We start from the raw sequence: 19449 nt of genomic DNA, 5'->3' as shown, positions 1-19449 counted from the left end.
TGATGGCACCTGACAGAGGCCTTCGTCTCACTTGTTGACATGTGGACACAGCCTCCTGGGAGGTTCCTCAGTGCTATTCTCTCCCCAGGGTCATGCGGCCTTGGAGTGGGCAAGTGGCCCATGTGATGCAGAGCTGGAGGGCCTCGTAGCCCTGGCCTGCAGCAGAGCATGAAGCGCCCGGAGCACCTGACCTTCGGGCTTCCTATGTCCAGGACACGGAGACAGAGGTTGAGCAGCAAGTCAACGGGCATTCGTCATCCACCCTAGGCTGTGGACACTCTTGCTCTACACTTGGTTTGTCAGAAGGAAAAATAGGAAAGGGATTCTAGAAAGGGAGTGAATTTGCTACATCTTGGCCTATGACTTACCCTTACGTTTTTTTGTGTGGAAATGTTGTTTACCAAACAAGAAGTTAATTTAAATCTTTGATATCCCTTCCCTAGAAACCAAAATATCGGTGTAAAAAGAGAATGGCTTTTTCATATTCTATAACCTCCCACACTCAAATAGAAGTTTCTTGTGGGTTTCGAGCCTCAAGTGTGCTGGGCTGTTAAACCATGAATATTCCTTCGATTTCTCAGAAATGCTGTTTCAGAGGGATGGCGCAGTGGTTTTAAACATTAGAGCCTGAGGTGGGCCTTGGAGCCAGAGGTTCTGCCAGGTAAGTGGAGCTCACCAGGCCAAGGGCCACTGACCCTTCCACGGAGTGCTGCGTGGGATCTGGGCTCTGCTGCTGACCGGCCAGTACCAAAGTTTCCTGTTCTGCAGATTTTGCAGCCGTTCCACATGCACACTTAATTTATTTAACAGCTTTCATTATCTTCCACTGACCAGGGCCCTTAGAGTTAATTTAGGAGACAAGTTTTTAATGATATACATATAGCAAGTAACATAAAACCTATTTCATTTTAGTTTCTGAATATGAACTGTGTTACAGTTTTCCTTACCTATGCTGTAACCAAACCAACCAGTTTAGTATTTCTGAGGAGAAATGAGTATCGGGAAAAACTAGGTATTTTGATAATGTCATATTACTGGTCTAAAGTTATATTATTTTGCCAAAAACATAGAAATAAATCCAGAATTTCCTTCATTTCCAGTTTACATGATTGTTGCCTTTGAGTTTGGTAGAAATGAAAGTCGAATGCACTAGTGTGTGAACGCTCAGAGAAACCAAAAGTGGGTGATGTTCAAGAGGAGTGTGGCAGGTCCCTTGGGAGCTGGGCTTTCCAGGACTCCGAGCCCATCGGGCGTTTTGGGGGACGGTGTGTCTGTGCCTGCCTGTTGTTTAGGCTGTTGCTGCCACACTCTGACTGCGGACGCAATGCCAGCTCTCGAGTCAGGCTCACTTCTTGCAGGAGAGTGATGGCTCTGAAGAGTCTTTGAAGATGCTTCCACCCATTTGGCATAGAACCAACTATTAAAACTGTGTCTGTCTGATTTGGGCCAGTGGCTCTTGGCTTCTAAAGAGTGGGTGACAACATTTCTGTCCTCTGTTTGTAAAAGGGTAGGCATGCTTTGAGCAGTTAACTGCTGGGTATCTTATTTCCTGAATGTCTTCCCTAGGAGATCTCTACTTATGACTGAGCCTGAGTGAATGCCCAATACATTAAGAACAGATTTTCATAGATTCTATAACAGCTTCAGTATCCTAAGGAGAGGCAGGGTTATTCTGGCAACTTTAGGGGCTAAGGAGGGTATCCTTGTGAGCTAGCTGTGGATCGTAGGCATGAGGAGTAAACCTGGGCAGACCACGTGGCTGAGGCTTTCTCAGCTGTAAAACGCCCTACTCAGAGGGCTGACCCAGAGAGCCACGTGACATCTCCGCGAGGGCACTGCCCCCAGTGCCGCAGCCGCTGGTGCTGGGCCTCGCTGGGCTATGAAGTCCTTCAGAGCACTCTGCCGGGCAGGGATGGAATTAGTTTCATTGGAACTGATTTGGGTTCCCATTCTTGATCCCTCATCAAGGTCTGTGCTTGTGTTCTCTGCTGTTATAGGACAGTTTGCTTAGGGCAGAGGTTGGCAAACTACAGCCTGGGCTAAATATTTTCACATTTTTAAAGTTTGTAACTAAAGCCCACCAACAGAAGAGTACATGACAGAGACTATCAGAGGCCCACAAAGCCTGAAATATTTACTGTCTGGCCCTTGACCGAAAAAGTTTGTTAAGTTGACCTTTTTAAAGATTCCACTAAATGTCTCAATCGACATAAATAAAACTAAATTTGGTCCCTTCCACTAAACTGCTTTCCTTTCCCTCATTTCTAATTAATGCTACTTCCACATTCCAAATACAAAAACCTATTATTTGATTTCTTCCTCTTGCTCTCTCTGTAGCCATTTGGAAAGCAAATATTCCTAATAAAGTTCTCAGATCAAATCCGTCATCTCATTTTCACTGTCCCAGGCTGCTTCGGGTACTTACCACCTGGGGTAGCCAGCTTCCAAGACAGCCCCCCAAAAGGCTGCCTCCTGGTGACCAGGCCCACATGTGGTCCTCCTCCACACTGAGCAGGGCTGACCTGTGGGGTCAGTGGATTACTGTGGAATATGCCATGGTGGTGTATGACTTCCCAGGCCAAGACATAAAGTACTGCAGCTTGCGCCTTGCTCATTCTTGCATCACTTGCTCTGGGGGTACGCCAGCTGCCATGTCGTGAGGACACTGAAGAAGCCTGAGAGAGAGGAGCTGTGTGAGTAGCCATTTTGGAAGTCGGTCCTCTGGCCCCATTGAAACCTTCGACTGCCTGAAGCTCCAGCTGACATCTTGACTGCAAGATCATGAGAGACCCAGGCCAGAACCACCCAACTAACGCTGTTCCTGATTTCCTGATAGAAACTTGTGAGATAATAAGTGTTTATTGTTTAAAGCCATAGAGTTTGGGGGCAATTTGTTACATAGCAATAGATAACAAATACTTTCACCTTATACTAAATTTGTACAATTGCCTTTTAACTGGTCTTCCTTTCATTCTGTTCTGCTTCTTGTCAAATTACTCAAAAACAATTCTATCATAACCTTCCTTGATTAAAAGGTTAGAGAGGGTTCTCATTCTTTTTTTGGAAAAAGTCAGAACCAAGGCCTAGGCATTGGCCCAGGCAACTCTAGTACAGGTGGTCATCAGATTGTATTTGGGGATACACTAGGTCCTCTCCCTCCTCTGAACTCGCCTTCAAATCTACTTCTATGAAGCTGTCCTTGACTGACACCAGCTCGCAATTTACTATAAATTCCTTGGACTTTAACTGTTCCTATATATATTTGCCTGGCAAGTTTAGAGTTCTTCAGGAGACAAGATGAGATGTTCTACTTTGCATGCACAGTTCTGGGTATTCATTACATGCTTTGGTGACTTGAGCCTGGATCAGAATCACAGCAGTTAGTAGGAAAAGCAGCCGGAAATGCAGCATGGTTATGAGCACGATTTGGAAGGGGAGAGACCTCAAGTTTGATGCTGAGCTAGTGGTTTGACCTTGGGTGAATGATACCATTGCTATTTCCATTTCCCATCTGTAAAAGAGGAATCTTAATATTACCTACTTCAGAGCTGAGTATTAAAAGAAACAATGTGACTGAGGGTTCTTAGCACAGTATCTGATATAGAGTAAGTGCTCAATAACTGGTAGCTATTATTAGCTACTGAAAATTACCAAAATATTTTCTAAATCATGAACTAATAGTAACACACAGCACAGAATATCTTCTATCATAAAGCTTACCTACACATTTTTATTTTCTTTCCTGGGCCAAATATATTAATATGAAAAATTTGAAATAGTTTTATTTTTTTATTTCAGACTAGTTGGCATGTAAATTTTAATCAAAATGTTATGATTACTAGTAAGAGTTATCTACCATACTGTAAAAGTAGTAAAATTTAATGAATATGAACTCAGTACTGAAAAATATACCTTGTATGTTTATGTAGCTGCTTTGAATATAGATCTCCAGGGTCTCTACACATCGGCACGTCAAGGTTTTAATGGCAAAAAGCTGGGTGAGGGAGGCAGAACTGTGCACAGTGACTCTGCCCAGGCTCTGGAAGCGGAAGTGCACCCAGAGAGGAACCTGCGGCAAGTGGCATTTACAAGAGTGAGGCAGGAAACCCAGACTGGCAAGCGGGGTTTCTGCGAGCCCCAAGTCAACCATGATAAGGCATGAGCTGCTGACTCTCTCTTCTAATTCGCCACTTTAGAGATGCGGTGATTTGTTGATTTTGTATTATACTCCTGAGTTAAAGGAAAAACACAGGGCTCTGGGTGGCATTTATCTGTTAATGAACACAGACAACAAATTGGGTCAATCGTTTAGAAGACATTTTGATATTTCTAATTTATTCTCATTTCTATATTGAACCTGCTCATTCATTCATTAATTCACTCCACATTTAATGAGCACCTCTTACGTGTCAGGTATTTTTCCAGAAACACGACTGGCAGTGAGGAAATTTGACAAAGATCCTTACCTTTATGGAACAATGTAGTAGAATGTTAAGTGCTAAGTGCAGTGGGGATAAAGAAAATGTAGGAATAGGTAGTGTTCCAGAGAGAGATGAGGATTAAGAAGCTATTTAAGGCAGCCACTTGGAAGGGAGAGTAGGCACATGTGTAGAGCCACGTGAGGCAGAACCAGGGAGTAAACAACGGGAATAAACTACATGAGGGCTGAACTTCATAACTATTAGGCCTGTTTGGTGATGGAACTTCACAGAGAAAAGTGTCTGCCTGATCCTGGATATTTTTCAATAGAGCTGAGGGCTTGCCATTTACCGGCAGGTGGACTGAATAGGTCTTCTTGGATTACCCTTGGTTCTAAAAGTTAACAGCAGAGACCAAATTTAGTGGAGAAGAGAGCTCAGGCAATGATTGGATCTACAGCACTGAGGGTCAAAGAGAAGAGCTTCTTGGCTGGGGATCCCACTAGTACCCTGGGAGGCGTATATATCAGGGACTCCCTGTAGCTGTGGTAACTATTTCTTAGACTAAGCTGGATGACAGGAGTTATCTATATTTTTATTTTCTTTTAATGCAATTAAAATAGTCTGTTATACGTAGTTGCCCCTATAGCTACTTGCTTCCTTTCATTATCTCCAACAGAAATACACATCACACCGTGGGAACAAAGACTGCTGACACAGACGAGGTCTTTCCATTGCATGGGGGTGGGAGATGAACCACCAGTAACCAAAAGTTGCTGATGCAACATGGCTGGTGCCAAGGAGTTTATTTTTGTGTCTGTTTTTAATATATGTCAACTCATCTTCCCATGGTTGTTCTTTTTAATTTTGGGAAGCAGACTCAGGTTCTTTACAGCAGTTCGTAAAACTGAATTTGCCTCCCAAATTTTCTAATAAATGCAGCATATTTTACACTTTTTCTTGCGTTCATGTAACATACATAATCAGGTTTGTCATCGAGACAGAAAAATTCTGTTTAGGAAGAAAAGAGTGACTTTAGAGACCACCTTGTTGGTCCATTGCTTTAAAATGCAAGAAATCGAAATCCAGAAATATTAAGGAACTTTCCCAATGTCAGATAGCTGTTTAGCATAGTTTAGTTAGACCCATTTCAGGTACTTGAAACCAGGTATACTGCTGAAAAGAATCTGCCTCATTGATTACAGGCTAGTTTATTTCAGTTATTAGAATGAAAGCTCCTGAGTCCTAAACAGTCCTTTTTGCTAATGAATAACATTTTGGAACAGAGAGGTCTAGTTCCTATGGTGAAGGTGTCTATCACTGGAAACTTTAAGCTGTCACAAGAGTCACTTGGAGGTGGCAATGTCCACCCAGTTATGGCCACAGTGCTTAGTCCAAGTTCTGTGGATCTGACTTCCGAAACGACCTTGACTATGGTAGGATGACCCAGAGGACTTTTAAGGTCACCATGTTCCCTTCCTTGGTGAACAAGCTGAAATATTCTTAGGCTTCTTTTCTCTTTGGGATGTCTAAGATCAAAGTTTCTTCCCCTTAAAAGAAGAAGTTATTCTTTGTTTGTTTGTTTATATGTTTAGATTCTACACTGCGGTAGCTACACCTTTTGGAAGATTTACGTGTGCAGAAGAATCTTTGCTATTCCTTCTTTCTCTTTCTCCCACATGCTTTCCTTCAGTGTTAATTTAATACAGTGTTTGCTTAGGCACTTGATATTCAAGTTAGCCTTACAGAAATCCTCAATTCTTTTTTGGCATTCCCACTCTCCTGAACACTGCTACTCCTGGGAAGAGTTGGGATGTGACATTCTCTGCTGCGTTACCCTAGGGAAAAGGACCAGGGGAAGGTAGGCCAGGAAATGACAGCTGATTCCTTTAGTCAAAAGGGAATGCCAAAGCCAAAAAGAACATACAGAAGGGCAAACTTCAAGTGAGCAAGCTTGCTTGAAGCCGTCCCTCCCTGCTCGCTACACACGAGGGAAGGGCGTTTTCCCTCTTTTTCAGTTCACAGAGGATCAGATTCATTAGTGCAGCTTGCAAGAGCATTACTAGTACACAACTGACAGTGCCTGGCACTCCGGGTGGCAAAGGAAATCTGAACACTGAGTTGTGTTGAACACGGTATAGGTTCAAACATCAAGATGATTCTTCAGTTCTTAAGCCCCAGGGACATAAAACAACTTCTTGATGTCCCATTTTTCAAAGCCCACTTTTTGAGAGCTGTGGTCCATAAGTTTTGAAGCCCTTTTATTTCCATAATACTGTAGTGGCTCAGATTTTGCCGGTATCAAAATCCAACAGAATTTCAAAATCCAAGATTCTGATGTAGAAACAGAGTTGTAGATTTTTTTTTGCACAGTAAAGTCTATTCTAAATACATAAATTATACATCATATACATTTTAATGGAATGAGCCGAAATAATAGTGTAAATTTAGTCTGCCAGGTAATTGCACCTAAACATTTAATTAGCGTAGGCAGAGTTTTATATTAACTTGGTTTTTAGCTATTAAATATTTTGGGAGATGAGCCTTTGACTGACATGAGGGAAGGAGCTCACCCTTTGTGAGCTTTATAATGAACATGTGTGTGCTTTCGCACGTACCTGCACATTCTGCAGAGACAGCAGAACTGGCGTCTCTAAACACATGTGCAATCAGGCCCTTTACCAAAAGTTCTCTTTATGAAATTCTAGACAATGATCACTTATAACTATCTATCTTTTCCTCCACTCGGGCTGAGGAGAAAAAAAGAAAGATATTGTTAAATACAGGTTACCCAACGGTTTCTCCTTTACGACCTCCCAAGTGTCTCGCTGGAATAGAAGGCGTGAGGCAAGGACTCTGACTTAGCCTGAGAAAGCCAGTGCACACGTGGATTATCAGCTGGACGTACACAGAAATGTCGTCATACACATCTCACAGAGAAACTCCAGGGGAAGGAGATCCTAAGATTCATCTGGCAAATTAGGGAGTAGCTTATTGTGTATATGAATGTCAAACTCAGTATTGTGTAATATTAAAGGCATATAAATACCTTAAATGATGCTATTTATTTAATGTAAGAACTTTCCTAAGTTCATTCTGGGTTTAACTTTCCTATTTTTTTTTTCTCAAGCAATTTAAGTGCAACAACAATAAATTTTCTTATCATGGGACATTTTAGAAATATATCCCTTGAGGAATTCCATTTTTAAAACATACAAGAGCTTTATGATCTTTCTACATATAATTCGTCTCCATATATATGACTTGTTCTATAATTAAATATTATGTACTATTTACAGAGTTTTAATTTCCTACCCTCTTGAGGTAAAAAAGGAGTCATGACTGTTTGGTAACATAGCAGTTATGGTGGTAGCTCCATTTTTGATTATTTTTCCAGTGTGGTCCCTGTTAGAATATATTTCTCAAAGTGATCATAAGCTGCTGATAATAAAAGTATCTTGTCTTCCCAACCTAGGGAGTTTCTGACAGCTAGATACCAAAAGACATCACCATTTTACAACAGGAACTCAACACAGAAGGTATGATGAAAAGGTGTTTTATTTTTCCCTAGGTAAATTTTAAAATAAAAGATTTTAATGGAAAACATTTAGTACTGTCATGTCACCCTGAATACCAACACTACCTTGACTTTCATACAAGTCCCGTCAGTATGCACATTTCTCTATGGCTCTTCAACAGTTTTACATGTACAAAATTTTTTGCTACTTTGCTTTAGCAAAAATTTGTTTTAGCAAATAGCAACATAATTTAAAACTTTCAGGTGTCTCCTCTGTGCCACCTGAAATCCAGTCCTATATTTATTAATACAGTTAGAAAACTAAAAGCCTTAAGAAAGTCATGGTATGAATACATGGTGCTAATCACATAATCTCCTCAAATGTAAGAACATTTAAAAACTCCTACATAACAACCTTCTTGTTGAATTTGAAAGACTTAGGACTTGAACTCTATCTAGTAAGACTGTTAAGTCAATGTACTTATCAATTATTTAATTTTTACTTGTCGGGAGAGTTAATTTAAATTGTCCACTGAATGAATGCATTTCAAATATTAATAAATATATTACAGTATTTACAAGCATTCTTAGCTACTCTGACACAGACCAGAAGTTAAGCACCGGGAAGGAAACGAAGATCCCCCAACAGGGTGACCTCAGGAGGTATGGGACAGAGGCAAAGCTTGAGCTGGGAGGGGATTCACACAGGGAGGACTGCTCAGTGTGCACACAAGCTCTAAGACACATCAGGTTCCAACTGATACCAGCTATCAGAAGTAATGCCAAATAGCTGGAAACCAGGACAAAGAGGAATACTGTAAAGGTATGCTATTTTAGTAATAAGAAGAGGAAGATGGGCCCAAGGTCACACTAGGCTAAAGATGGTAAGAATACACTCCACAAGCTGTTAGTGAACTATCCTCTAGAAATTACCTAATTTAGTTGAAGTGCTGGGTACATGTCATGGATAAGAGAGGGTTAAATGCAAGAAATTGTTTTGGCAACAAAAAGTGATGCTAATCGAATGTCTATAAATTTAACTGTGTCATATGCCCTTTTCTTACGCTACTTTCTGCATAGGATCTCATGCAGACACACCATACATGTGGTCTCTTTAATGCACTTGGCAAACCTCATTAATGCTGTTGAAGAATTTATATTCTAATGCTCTGGTGAGAGGTGATCATAATGCCCAAATCAGGCTCTATAAAGAATGACAGCAAAGACTGAAATGTGCTAGATATTTACCTTGTGAGCGTAAATAAAATTCTCATTTGGGGTTTAGTTTCTCACATTTTAATAACAACAGTGAACAAGTCCTTATTTTAAAAACCACACTATCCTAGGTTGTCATATCAATATACATCTACAGATAACACTCCTTCTGCCTTGCACCCTTCCTGGTAGTCGTTTGCAGGCTTAAGCCCAGGTTTTCAGAGGGTGTGCCTCTCATCAAACCATAAGAGTTCAAACAGTGCCCTAGAAAACTTTAAAACTGAGATTCACCCAATATAATGTTTAAAGCTCTTAAACAAGAGTCTTTAAAATAATTTAAACATTTGCATAAGAAATAAGGGTTCTCTGGTAGCCTACTTTCACATGCAAATACAAACTGTTAACATGCATTGTTTTAGCCAACTGGTAAAGTTTATTTCATAAGTAATTTTAGGACATTTACTAAATTTTAAATTTCAATCCATTAAAAACTACTACCAGAGCAGTTTTGAGGTATTACTGTGAATTTATATAGAAATGTTACTATATTTTGATGCGTTACAAAATGCGACTGGCGTGCCTTTTATCAAATGGTGCTGTCGTAGTGTTGACTACAGATGTGTTCTATAGCTTTTAGGAAATTATTGTGCATGTCTGTTAACTGACTTTCCAAACATTAATGGCAATTTGATTGGTCTTTCTAAGCATATGAAAATAATAAGTATAGCCCATGATATAAGCCAAATGTGCTGAGAAATGTCAGGTTTACAATGCTACCCTCTAACCTACCTTCATCATAAACCCATCCTACTCAAGTTGTTTACAAAGAAAATTTGTGCAAAAAGTATCCAAAAGCCTATCAGCAGATTAATTATTTTGTAGTTTTAAAAGAAGTAGGTAATGTTTTTTCTTTTAAAATCCATTTATAAAAATAAATAAATTTCAGTTTGAGACCTTAGGTACCAAATGGTGGCATAATTTAGTCGTGATGGCTAGACTATAAAGTTATGAAAAGTGTAGTTGAAAATATATGCACGCCAGTGCATTCCCCGCAGTGTGGCAACAGCTGGCACCCTATGCTGTCGTGACCCTTTCGTAGCTAACCGAAATACACTCAGCTCTTGGCAAATGTTACACCTTCCTTTGTCCAGAAACTACCACAAAACTTTAATTCTTAGATCTCCATTATAAAATGACAAGTAACCATAACACATGCACGATAGGGAATGAAAACCTGTCGCCCACTCAGGAGACAGTGATCCACTGCACGGGGGCAAACACAGCAGCTCAGAGGAAATAGTCACCCACTTGGGTGTACGGCTTATTCAGATGTTCGCACTAAAATGCAGGCATAAAATCCTTTCTAGAGTTTTCATCTCAGAGCAACAACACTTTGAAATCAGTTTGACAGCATGAGCAAATAAATCCTTCTAGGTTTTGCGCTGTGAGACGACAAACAGCCCGGCCCCGCCTCCAGGGATGTGGTAGGTGGCAGGGCTCTGGATCACTGTGTGCATTAGATAGAAACACTGTCCGGTGGAAGTGCCAATATGACTTACTGCTTAGAACTGTGCTAACATCGACATCTTTGTTAGGCTGATTTCTCACATGAGAAGCTTTTTGCCTTAGTCAGAAAATCATTTGAGGAACAGTAAGGAACTGAACTAAGGAAAAGTTTCTGGTCTCCAAATCCATACATATACACACAAAAGCAGGTTTCAAACTATTGTCCTCTCAGTGCAAACGAGCAAGTGGCTGACCCGTCATGTATTATCAATCAACAGAACACAGAAGTCTGTGGAACAATGTAATGCAGCAAAAACCTGATCTAATGCAAATCGAGCCGATTAACAAAAACCACAAGCGAGGAGAGATAGTCCAGCTTAGTGTTCTCTGTGTTAATGCCGACTCTGAACACAAAACCAACTGAAAGGCACACAGCTCAGATTTCATTGATAGTCCTCTCTGAAGGGCAGTATTCCGAGGGGCCTGGTGAGGACATGTAGAATGACTGTGTTTTCCTTTTTAACCGGGCTCTTTTGTTGGCCAACACCAGGCTACGTCGGCTTGAATTGATGATTTCTGAAATGAATTTTTTGCAGTCCACACACACCTCCATAGTACTCCAGTCCTCCATTAATTCTTTGGGAAATTGTAGTTCTTCATCTGGTTTGTCCACAGACTTAGATTTTGAGGAGAACCTGGAAAAAAAGCAAAATGTTTAAATCATGCAGTATTGTTGCTTATAGTTCTACTGTAATACTAAGAAAATATGTTCAAAAAGGTAAATTTGTTGCCAAAACATTATGGGATGGTGAGTGATTTCATCATGTCGTGTTCTTCCAAAGAAGAATTTCTAACTGGAGACAAGGTTCAAAATATTTTTTTGTTGCCGAATCAAGGAACATATTTTATTAAGAAATACTGAAAACTCTTAGCATCTCTTCTAGAATTTTTGGAAAATAGGATATTCAGACTATTACCATACACACATATATAGAGAGATTATAAACTTGAACAACTAAGGTGAAATGAAGTATGCGTTGCTAATGTCCTACTGAAGAATCAGAAGGGACTTCAAGTTCTTTCTCCAGCAACCCCATGTCATAGCTAATGAACATTAGTTAACTGTAGATGGTAGGTCAGACTATTGGAAACTTAAGTAATTTTATCTTAATCTTATAACACATATTGAAAAGTTATCTTTAAACCAGATTTCTTATAATTTCTATATTTATCAAATATGCCTCTCCCTCAACAATTCTCTATATTTGGGTAACTGATTATTTGGATTCCAGAGAGCTAGATTTAAATAGATGAACATAATAAATGTTTTGGTTAATTTTTTGAAATAACTACGATTCATCTACTCATTACTATTTTAATTAAAACAAACAGGAACATAGGTTTGGAGTAAGTACAGAAAAGAACCACAGATGATCATTTGCATTGCCTTGAGCTCACAAATGACAATCCCTGATTAGAGGTCATCGTAGAACAGCAGTGCCGCAGCAGAGAGTTAAAAGTACAGGGGCAGCCGTCTTGGGCACCGGTCACTTGCTGGGCTTACAGCTTCCCTGCCTCATTGTCCACAGAACCTTAATCTGCAGGAGTGGCTGCCATCCAGCATTTGGCACTAACACCAGTGGGTGGCTGGTGTGTCAAATTTTAACCCTCTTGGGCCCTGCCAGTGTCTGACCCAAGCTAGCCTGACCTTCTATCTTTCTTTAGTACCAACACTAAACTTACTCTATATTAAATGCAAAGAGATTGATATTTAGGCAGCTTTTTTCTTTTAAATTGCCAGCTCTTGCCATAAAACTTCATTTCTGCCTTTACAAGAGGAAAGTAAGCCAGTTATTGTAGACTGTTGTAAGCATAGGATTAAACAGATTGTCTTTTAAAATTAAAGAATGAAAGATTAAACTTGTTATATTTAAGATTTCAACTCCACTGAAAACAAAGGCAGATTTAAAGCTGACTGTTAAAGGACACACAAAAGTAATTATTTCTGAAGTAGAAATAAAAATAAACTGAGATTAAGGTATTCTTCAAGTAGTTAACCATTATCCCTTGACAAGTTATATCTCAGAAGTTTTGGAGATTTGTGTGCAAGTCAAAACTATGTTAAAATAAGCCAGCTAACCAACCAACCAACCAACCTACCTACCCAAACCCCTTGAGCTGAAACCATGTGATGTCACCATAGTCCTCAAAAGGAGCATTCTTCTTACAAAGGATGTTCCTAAGATGCAGGCCCCTCGCTCACCTGGAAATGCTCCGAAGTGGTCGATGGTGGCCAGTGGAGGGTTTTTCTGGCCTCATACAACTTTCTCCTCTTTGCGAGGCAGAAGGTCCCAATGAAAAAATAGGAAGAGTAGAGTATGGCTTGGAGGGCAGCCGCATCTATTATCCCAAATAAAACTGAGAATGAGCATTACTGTTAAAGAGTCAATCTATTAAAATTAACATAAGCTATAGTTTCACCAAGCTTAGCTTACCTTTTTGCAACACTGTGAGCACACCGGCCTGTATACAAAATCAGAAGTATTACTCGGCATGATATCATAGATGCAACTGGAGAGTTAAAGAAGCCAATGGCTGCATGATTGTGAATTTCTACAATTGCAAAATCTCTCTGGTTCTTCTATATATATATATAACAAATTGATACAACTGTGGATTGCCAAAAAGACAATCAATCTGTAAAACTTAACTTTTACATTTGTTTGGAATTTTCTTATTTGTTTATCCAGGGGTCATATAACAATCACATATATTTTTTTGTTGTTCAAACATGACATATTATTATTATAATTATCTTGGTTATGTATAAGAAATACATGCAGAAAAACATGTTCCAGGTTTAACACGAAATAATTATTTGATCCACTCTTTTGAAGAAATCAGTATTCCTAACCCATGAATATAACATAATGTGATAACAGATTATTTCAAATATTGTTTCTATGTAGAAAAATGATGAAATAATGACGTTAACTGTTATTTCTTTGCCTAATGCCATCAACTGCAAAAAAAAAAAAATCTTACCTCTTACAGAACTGACAGGTGTAAGACCAGGTGAAGAAGGAAAATCTCCTGGTTCGGCAACAAAAGCAAAGCTAGAAAATACAAGTGTGAAAGAAGGAAAAACAAGCAATGCCAACAGTTAACTTCCTAATTAATAAGGTTAAATATGCTTTACATTTATCCAGTGGGAAAGTTTAGTAAACAGAAGAAGAAGAGAATGCAGAAGCCTGTTTTATATTTGGCTCTGTGACAATTATACTTTGGCTCTGTATTTAATTATAATTCTACTTTAAAAAGTAAGAAAAAACCACAGCTCCCAAGAGTCTCACCATCATGTAAGCAGTCTAAAAAAGGTTCTGAAAGTCTCCTCTGTTTCTCAGATATATGTCCTTTACAAGTATATCAACTAAATGTAGACATGGTTTTATGAAGGCATACCATGATTTATTACAGTTGTTTTAAACCTTTCACAGCTTTTGATAAGGAAGAAACAAAAATACTCCCTTTTGTGAGCAAGGCAGAACAGGTACCGTCTGCTGTAAAATAAGTCTCTTACCTCCTAAAATCCCCTAAAAGTTCATACCATCTGGCTAACAGACTGCTCCCTCAGGAGACTATGCCTGTAACTGACCCTTCTGCTAACCCTGCTGATTAATCAACTTTAAGCAGCTCTACCTTTCCTTTTTTCAAGGCAGTGTAGACATCTTTATATTGTTGGTATTTTTCCAGCTCTGCTTTCACCAGGACCTGACGAATATGCATCACTTCCTCCACAGTTAGAGCTAGGCATTCCACTGGATAGCAGAATTCCTCCTGAAATTCAAAATTTCACATGAATAAGAAACTCCCACCCCCCTTTTCTGGCATTGTAAAATCAGATCAAATACCTGGTTAGTAGCTTCAGAGAAGAAAAGAGGTTTCCCAACGAACACAGAGCGGGCTCACTCTGGGGACCACGTAGTGCCTAATTACACTAACACAACAGATGGCAGAAAACTTCTGGGGACCATCTGAAACACTGTAGCCTACTGAAATTTCCATTCGTGGACCATCTGAAACACTACTGAAGTTTCCAATTAATCAAAGTTCCTCACATTTGTTGAGATAGTTCCCCTCAAGTATCTCTATTCCATTAAGTTGAGCTATGTATCTTGAAAAAAATTTTGTGTTCTAAGCCAAATTTGTCAGGTGTTTCCTATGATTTTAGGAAATCATACACATTCCTTAGACATTACTTAGTGTTGTGTTGTACACTATATGCTAATAGATAAAAAGCAAATCAACAACATTGGTACTGTTTTTAAAACTGGTTTGTGGTACCCAGAATAGCCAAAAGAAGGTGGTTAGTAGTTTATACTGAGAAGCATTATTTAGTGGTAAGTTACATCAGCACACCTTGAAAAATCCTAATGGTATGAGTGGAGCTGGAACATGTAACTACTGGTGCAGTTTATAGCCAGCCAAAAGGCGATCTTTACAGGCTGTCCTACAGTTCTCCAGATTCCTGTTATTACTTTTAAATAACTGCTGAATGCATAGTCAGCATAGGAAAGATGTAGAGAAAATCAGAAGAATTTCGTAACAAATATTTATGTTAGCTGTCTTATGTTAATGGTTTCCCTAAAAACAGCTGAGGAAGATGTTGATGTAACTGATCCCACTGAATAAAGAGCCTCATGCCCATCTGCTCCCCATCTGGCCCTGCTCTTGATTGGTGGATCTAATAGAAAGACAGAACAGTCTTGTGCATTCACACTCGGCCAGGCTTCACAAGGGCCATTGTGGTGTAGTGACACTGAAACTTAATGTTCACAGTACAAACACATTATAATCCCGCCCCCCCCCCCCCCAACAGCATTGCTCACAGGCATTCTGGAATCAAACAAGTCAAATGAGAAAGCACATGACTATGAATGCAGCCTGTTTATGCAGTTTTAACATTCAGTTCTGTCTTTCAATCGGAGAAAAACAAAAACAAATCTAAGTTGCAAACTGGACAAACATTAGCATTTACTAAAAAAAGTAGTTTGAAGAATTATTGATTCTTACTAAAAGTCAATACAAAATTGTCTCTGTTAAGCTAACTTAAGGAAGGTTAAATATGCTTAAAAATGTTTTGGAAAATATCTTTCAATTGAATTTTTAAGATGAAGAGTTTAGTATTTGGAGGGTGGGGGATAGTTTGTTCAGAAAGATTATATCATTTGCTATAAGATGTCTAAGATACTTTTTAAAATAAATCACCATCATATAATTTTCTCTTTTAATGGGAAAAGCTTTAAAACAATAATAAGATTACATTGGTATGTCCAGTATCTACTCTGTTTTGCTCCATCCTGAGAAAAGAGCACAGTATCAAATGGAACAAGGCACTGCCTCTGCGAAGGTTAGGCCATTAAAATTGTGCATTAGTTAAGTATTTTTGGCTGCACACGTCTGAATGACAGCTTTGAACATATTCCTTTTTTAAAAATTAAATTTCTTAGGGTGACACTGGTTAATAAAATTATGTAGGTTTCAAGTAAACAATTCAATAATATGTCATATGTACATTGCACTGTGTATTGACAACCCAAAGTTAAATTTCCTTCCATCACTGAATGAGTATGACCATGGTACATTTTCTGGCAGCTAACTATGTGACATAGTTGCTGACTTGGAACAAAATTATATGCAAATCTAGCAAATAACTAGATCATCAATAGTGAGATCTATTGCTGTGCAAGCTCTGAAGATGGTAAACAGTGACAATTTAATTAACTTTACAATTCAGATGCCTGGGCTGGTAGATACTTCTGGTAGACGGGATTCTTTTTATTTGCGGGGATACACTAGCACATGCAATAACCCTGACAGCTTGGACTTCCCTCTCCTCAGTCTTAAGTCACACAAGCGCTTACTTAGTCAAGCATACTTTCAATTTACTACTTTGTACCATACACAAATCTAGTACTTCATAGGATATAATAAGAAATTGTGAATATTGTTTGTGTTCTTGTTCTGTTTTATATTTCTAGCAGATCACCCTTTAGTAAAATCATCTCCAACAAGACAAATGCTAATGTTTTAATTCTGGTGCTTTCCCAAGGACAACAAAACTTTAATGCAACATGGAAGAAAATAATAAAGTTACTAAAATAGTTTTCATTTTTTTTTTAATTGACAGAAAAACGTTGAGTCAACATCCCCAAAGCCAAATTAAACTTTTAACAGGTTTTGCTGAGATACTAATGCTGCAAAATGTAAACAGCACTCAGAGTTTTAACTGTGGGCAAAAGCCCCTTTCCCCATGATGACACTGGGCTCAGTCATTCCTACAGCAAGCACTAAGGTCACTTTCATGGAGAGACGTGGACTATAAGGACTAGATCTGCACAACTCTAATTCTCTTGTATCTCTGTGCTTCATTGTGACTTTCAAATTCAGGAAAGGGAAGCTAAATTTTAAAGTGTTTTAATGATGATTACTCTATGTTAAAGGAGCAGATATGTCTTTAGAACTTACTTTTATGTATGCCACTAAAATTGTGAAGTTTTTGTTGAAAATTCTGGTTATATTTACCATTCAAAAGGGGTCACAGTCAGGCAGCACAGAAATTAGAAAGTATAATATAATCCGGTTACTGAACCACAGAGAAGTGGGAATAGTCATATTTTATGTAGAGTTCTTGATTGGCAAAAACTTTGTAAATAAGTAGCAGATATTTATTTGAATATTATACAACCATTGTTTTTTGAGTTTTTAAACTAAAGACAGCTTTAAATAAAAATAGCAGCTATTAAGTTTAATTACTTTTGTTTTTCCAAGTTCAACTTTAAAACTCAAAGTGAATTCTTTGCCTAAAGTCATATGTGGATTTATTATCCAGATATCTCTATTTTGGTAGGACTGATAATAAAAGTGTTGACAGATCTTCAGTAACGCAGTAGGAGTGACAGGAGTTTAAAAATGCCATCCCTGCACCTGACCTGTACTAAACAAAATGGCCCAATCTAAATATGGGAAAAAGAAGAGAGATTTATCCTATAATTCACAACAAATAAACAGAGAAAGAGATTTCTTTCTCATTTACATTCAGAGTCTCTTTTCTAAACCAAGATGGGCAATAAAGAATAACAAAGAAGCTGGCTGCTGTCCTGGTTCATTTGTCAAGGATGTGTTTAGTAAATAAGGGGCGGGGGAGCTTCCCTATGTTCTCACGGCTTTTTATTTCACTGGGTTTGGAAATTATTATACTTTCTTTAAAAAACATATTCTGTATGCAAACTTTAAAAACAATAATAAAATGCAGAATCATTTAAAATAACCGCATCAATAAAAAGAACCTTAAAATCTCTTTCTACGGAGAAATAGGCTGTCATAAAAACCACATAACACCCTGACCTTCACAACTGCAGCTTTATGGAAGGTGCTGGGGAAGAGAAAGACTCTCTGAGCCCAGGGGAGACACATGCTATGAGTACACAGCCCCTTGAAGTTCCCGGAGGGGTGTATGGGACACAGGCAATGAATGACACGGCTCTGTGGGAGGCGGAGTTCCCTTTGGCAACCCAGTCTGAGAGGTAGCAAACACTGCTCTGACAGCAGCGAAGCTCTGGGAAAAAAGCACCCCGTGGGCTCTCAGAGTACCCCTGCACATGGAAAACAAAGCGGCATTTCCCCTATAAAATTAGGTCACTTAAAGAGACAAACACTCACAGGTTCCTATAATCTAATGCTGCATTTTGAGTTTGTTGTCCTTTCAAAATTATTTTCCTCTCAACCGAGATCATAGTGTGATCTATGCATCCTACAAAAGATTGGAATCAACGATCAGAAGCAAAGTGTCCATCTAAGCTGTTAATTCTTGCAGAGTGCAGGAGTTGAGGTATCACTGTCAAAGAGACAGAGAAAGTGAAATAATTCCCACAACCAGCAGAAAGAGGCCAACCTTCGAGGATTTCCACCTGCTGGTAAAAGCTCTCTCACACAGATAATACATAGCCCCTGCTACCCCAAACATGGCTGCTTCAAAAGGATGAGAGCTGAGCAGAGAAGCTGTTTGTATGGTAGAAAAAAGTGGCCGGAAAGGTGTCCTTGGCCATACACTGGTTATCCTAGGAACCTGAACAATAGATAAGGGAAAAAGAAAATGGCAGGGGGAAAAAAAAAGGAGAAAATAATGCTGAACACAAGTGACCTACAAATAGTGATTACAAAGTATGAAAGAAAAACAAAAAACACTGCAAAGGATGTTAACGGTAGATTCCATGTATGTGTCCACAGCAACATCTGCATCCACATTTATAAAGCAATAATCAACCCATGAAGCCATTTCTAGAGAATCTCAGAGTTCACACAGCAAAGACTTGAAATTAAAATTTTCTAACTTGGTTGTCCAGTGAACACTGAGACTCCTAAATCGGGCTCGCGAGGATGCAGGATACAGACAACTGCCTGCTGTGCCTGAGAGAGCATGGGAATGTACACCAAGCAGGCAAATGCTCCCTCTGTGGAAGGTACTTAATGACGAGTAGACCTTCACTGAGGTGGGCAATCACTCTCAATCATTTGGCAAATGATGGGAAAAAAATACATTTTTAAACATCCTAAGAAAATGGAGGAAAATACAAGAGAAATATGTGATTAACAATGAAGATATTTCTGCCATTTTTAGTTGCGGGATCACAAAATGATTCCTTATTTCTAAAATATAGCTAAAATTTTAAATTTAAATCATACTTTAAAAAAAAAAATCATACTTTTAAAAACAATACTTACCAAGCTAGA

At 38.9% G+C, this 19449-nt stretch overlaps 1 protein-coding gene across 2 annotated transcripts in view; it reads right to left on the bottom strand.

Moving 5' to 3' along the window:
* Positions 1–7958: 7958 nt before the first annotated feature.
* Positions 7959–19449, bottom strand: part of SPIRE1 (spire type actin nucleation factor 1) — a 196878-nt gene continuing 185387 nt past the window's right edge. The window contains exons 12-17 of one of the 2 annotated variants that reach the window (XM_036229822.1): positions 18611–18784; positions 14356–14493; positions 13702–13772; positions 13152–13179; positions 12920–13056; positions 7959–11351 (exon numbers count right to left, since the gene is read on the bottom strand). In XM_036229822.1, the coding sequence (XP_036085715.1) occupies positions 11093–11351; positions 12920–13056; positions 13152–13179; positions 13702–13772; positions 14356–14493; positions 18611–18784 (807 nt within the window). In that variant the 3' untranslated portion in view covers positions 7959–11092. The remainder of the gene's footprint in view (positions 11352–12919; positions 13057–13151; positions 13180–13701; positions 13773–14355; positions 14494–18610; positions 18785–19449) is intronic. The other variant, XM_036229823.1, reaches the window with a different exon arrangement.

Source organism: Rousettus aegyptiacus, unplaced genomic scaffold (assembly GCF_014176215.1).
Source record: "Rousettus aegyptiacus isolate mRouAeg1 unplaced genomic scaffold, mRouAeg1.p scaffold_m13_p_12, whole genome shotgun sequence".
NCBI classification, from domain to species: domain Eukaryota; kingdom Metazoa; phylum Chordata; class Mammalia; order Chiroptera; family Pteropodidae; genus Rousettus; species Rousettus aegyptiacus.
Note: the sequence above shows the minus strand (reverse complement) of the source record. Positions and strands in the feature narration are given on the sequence as shown.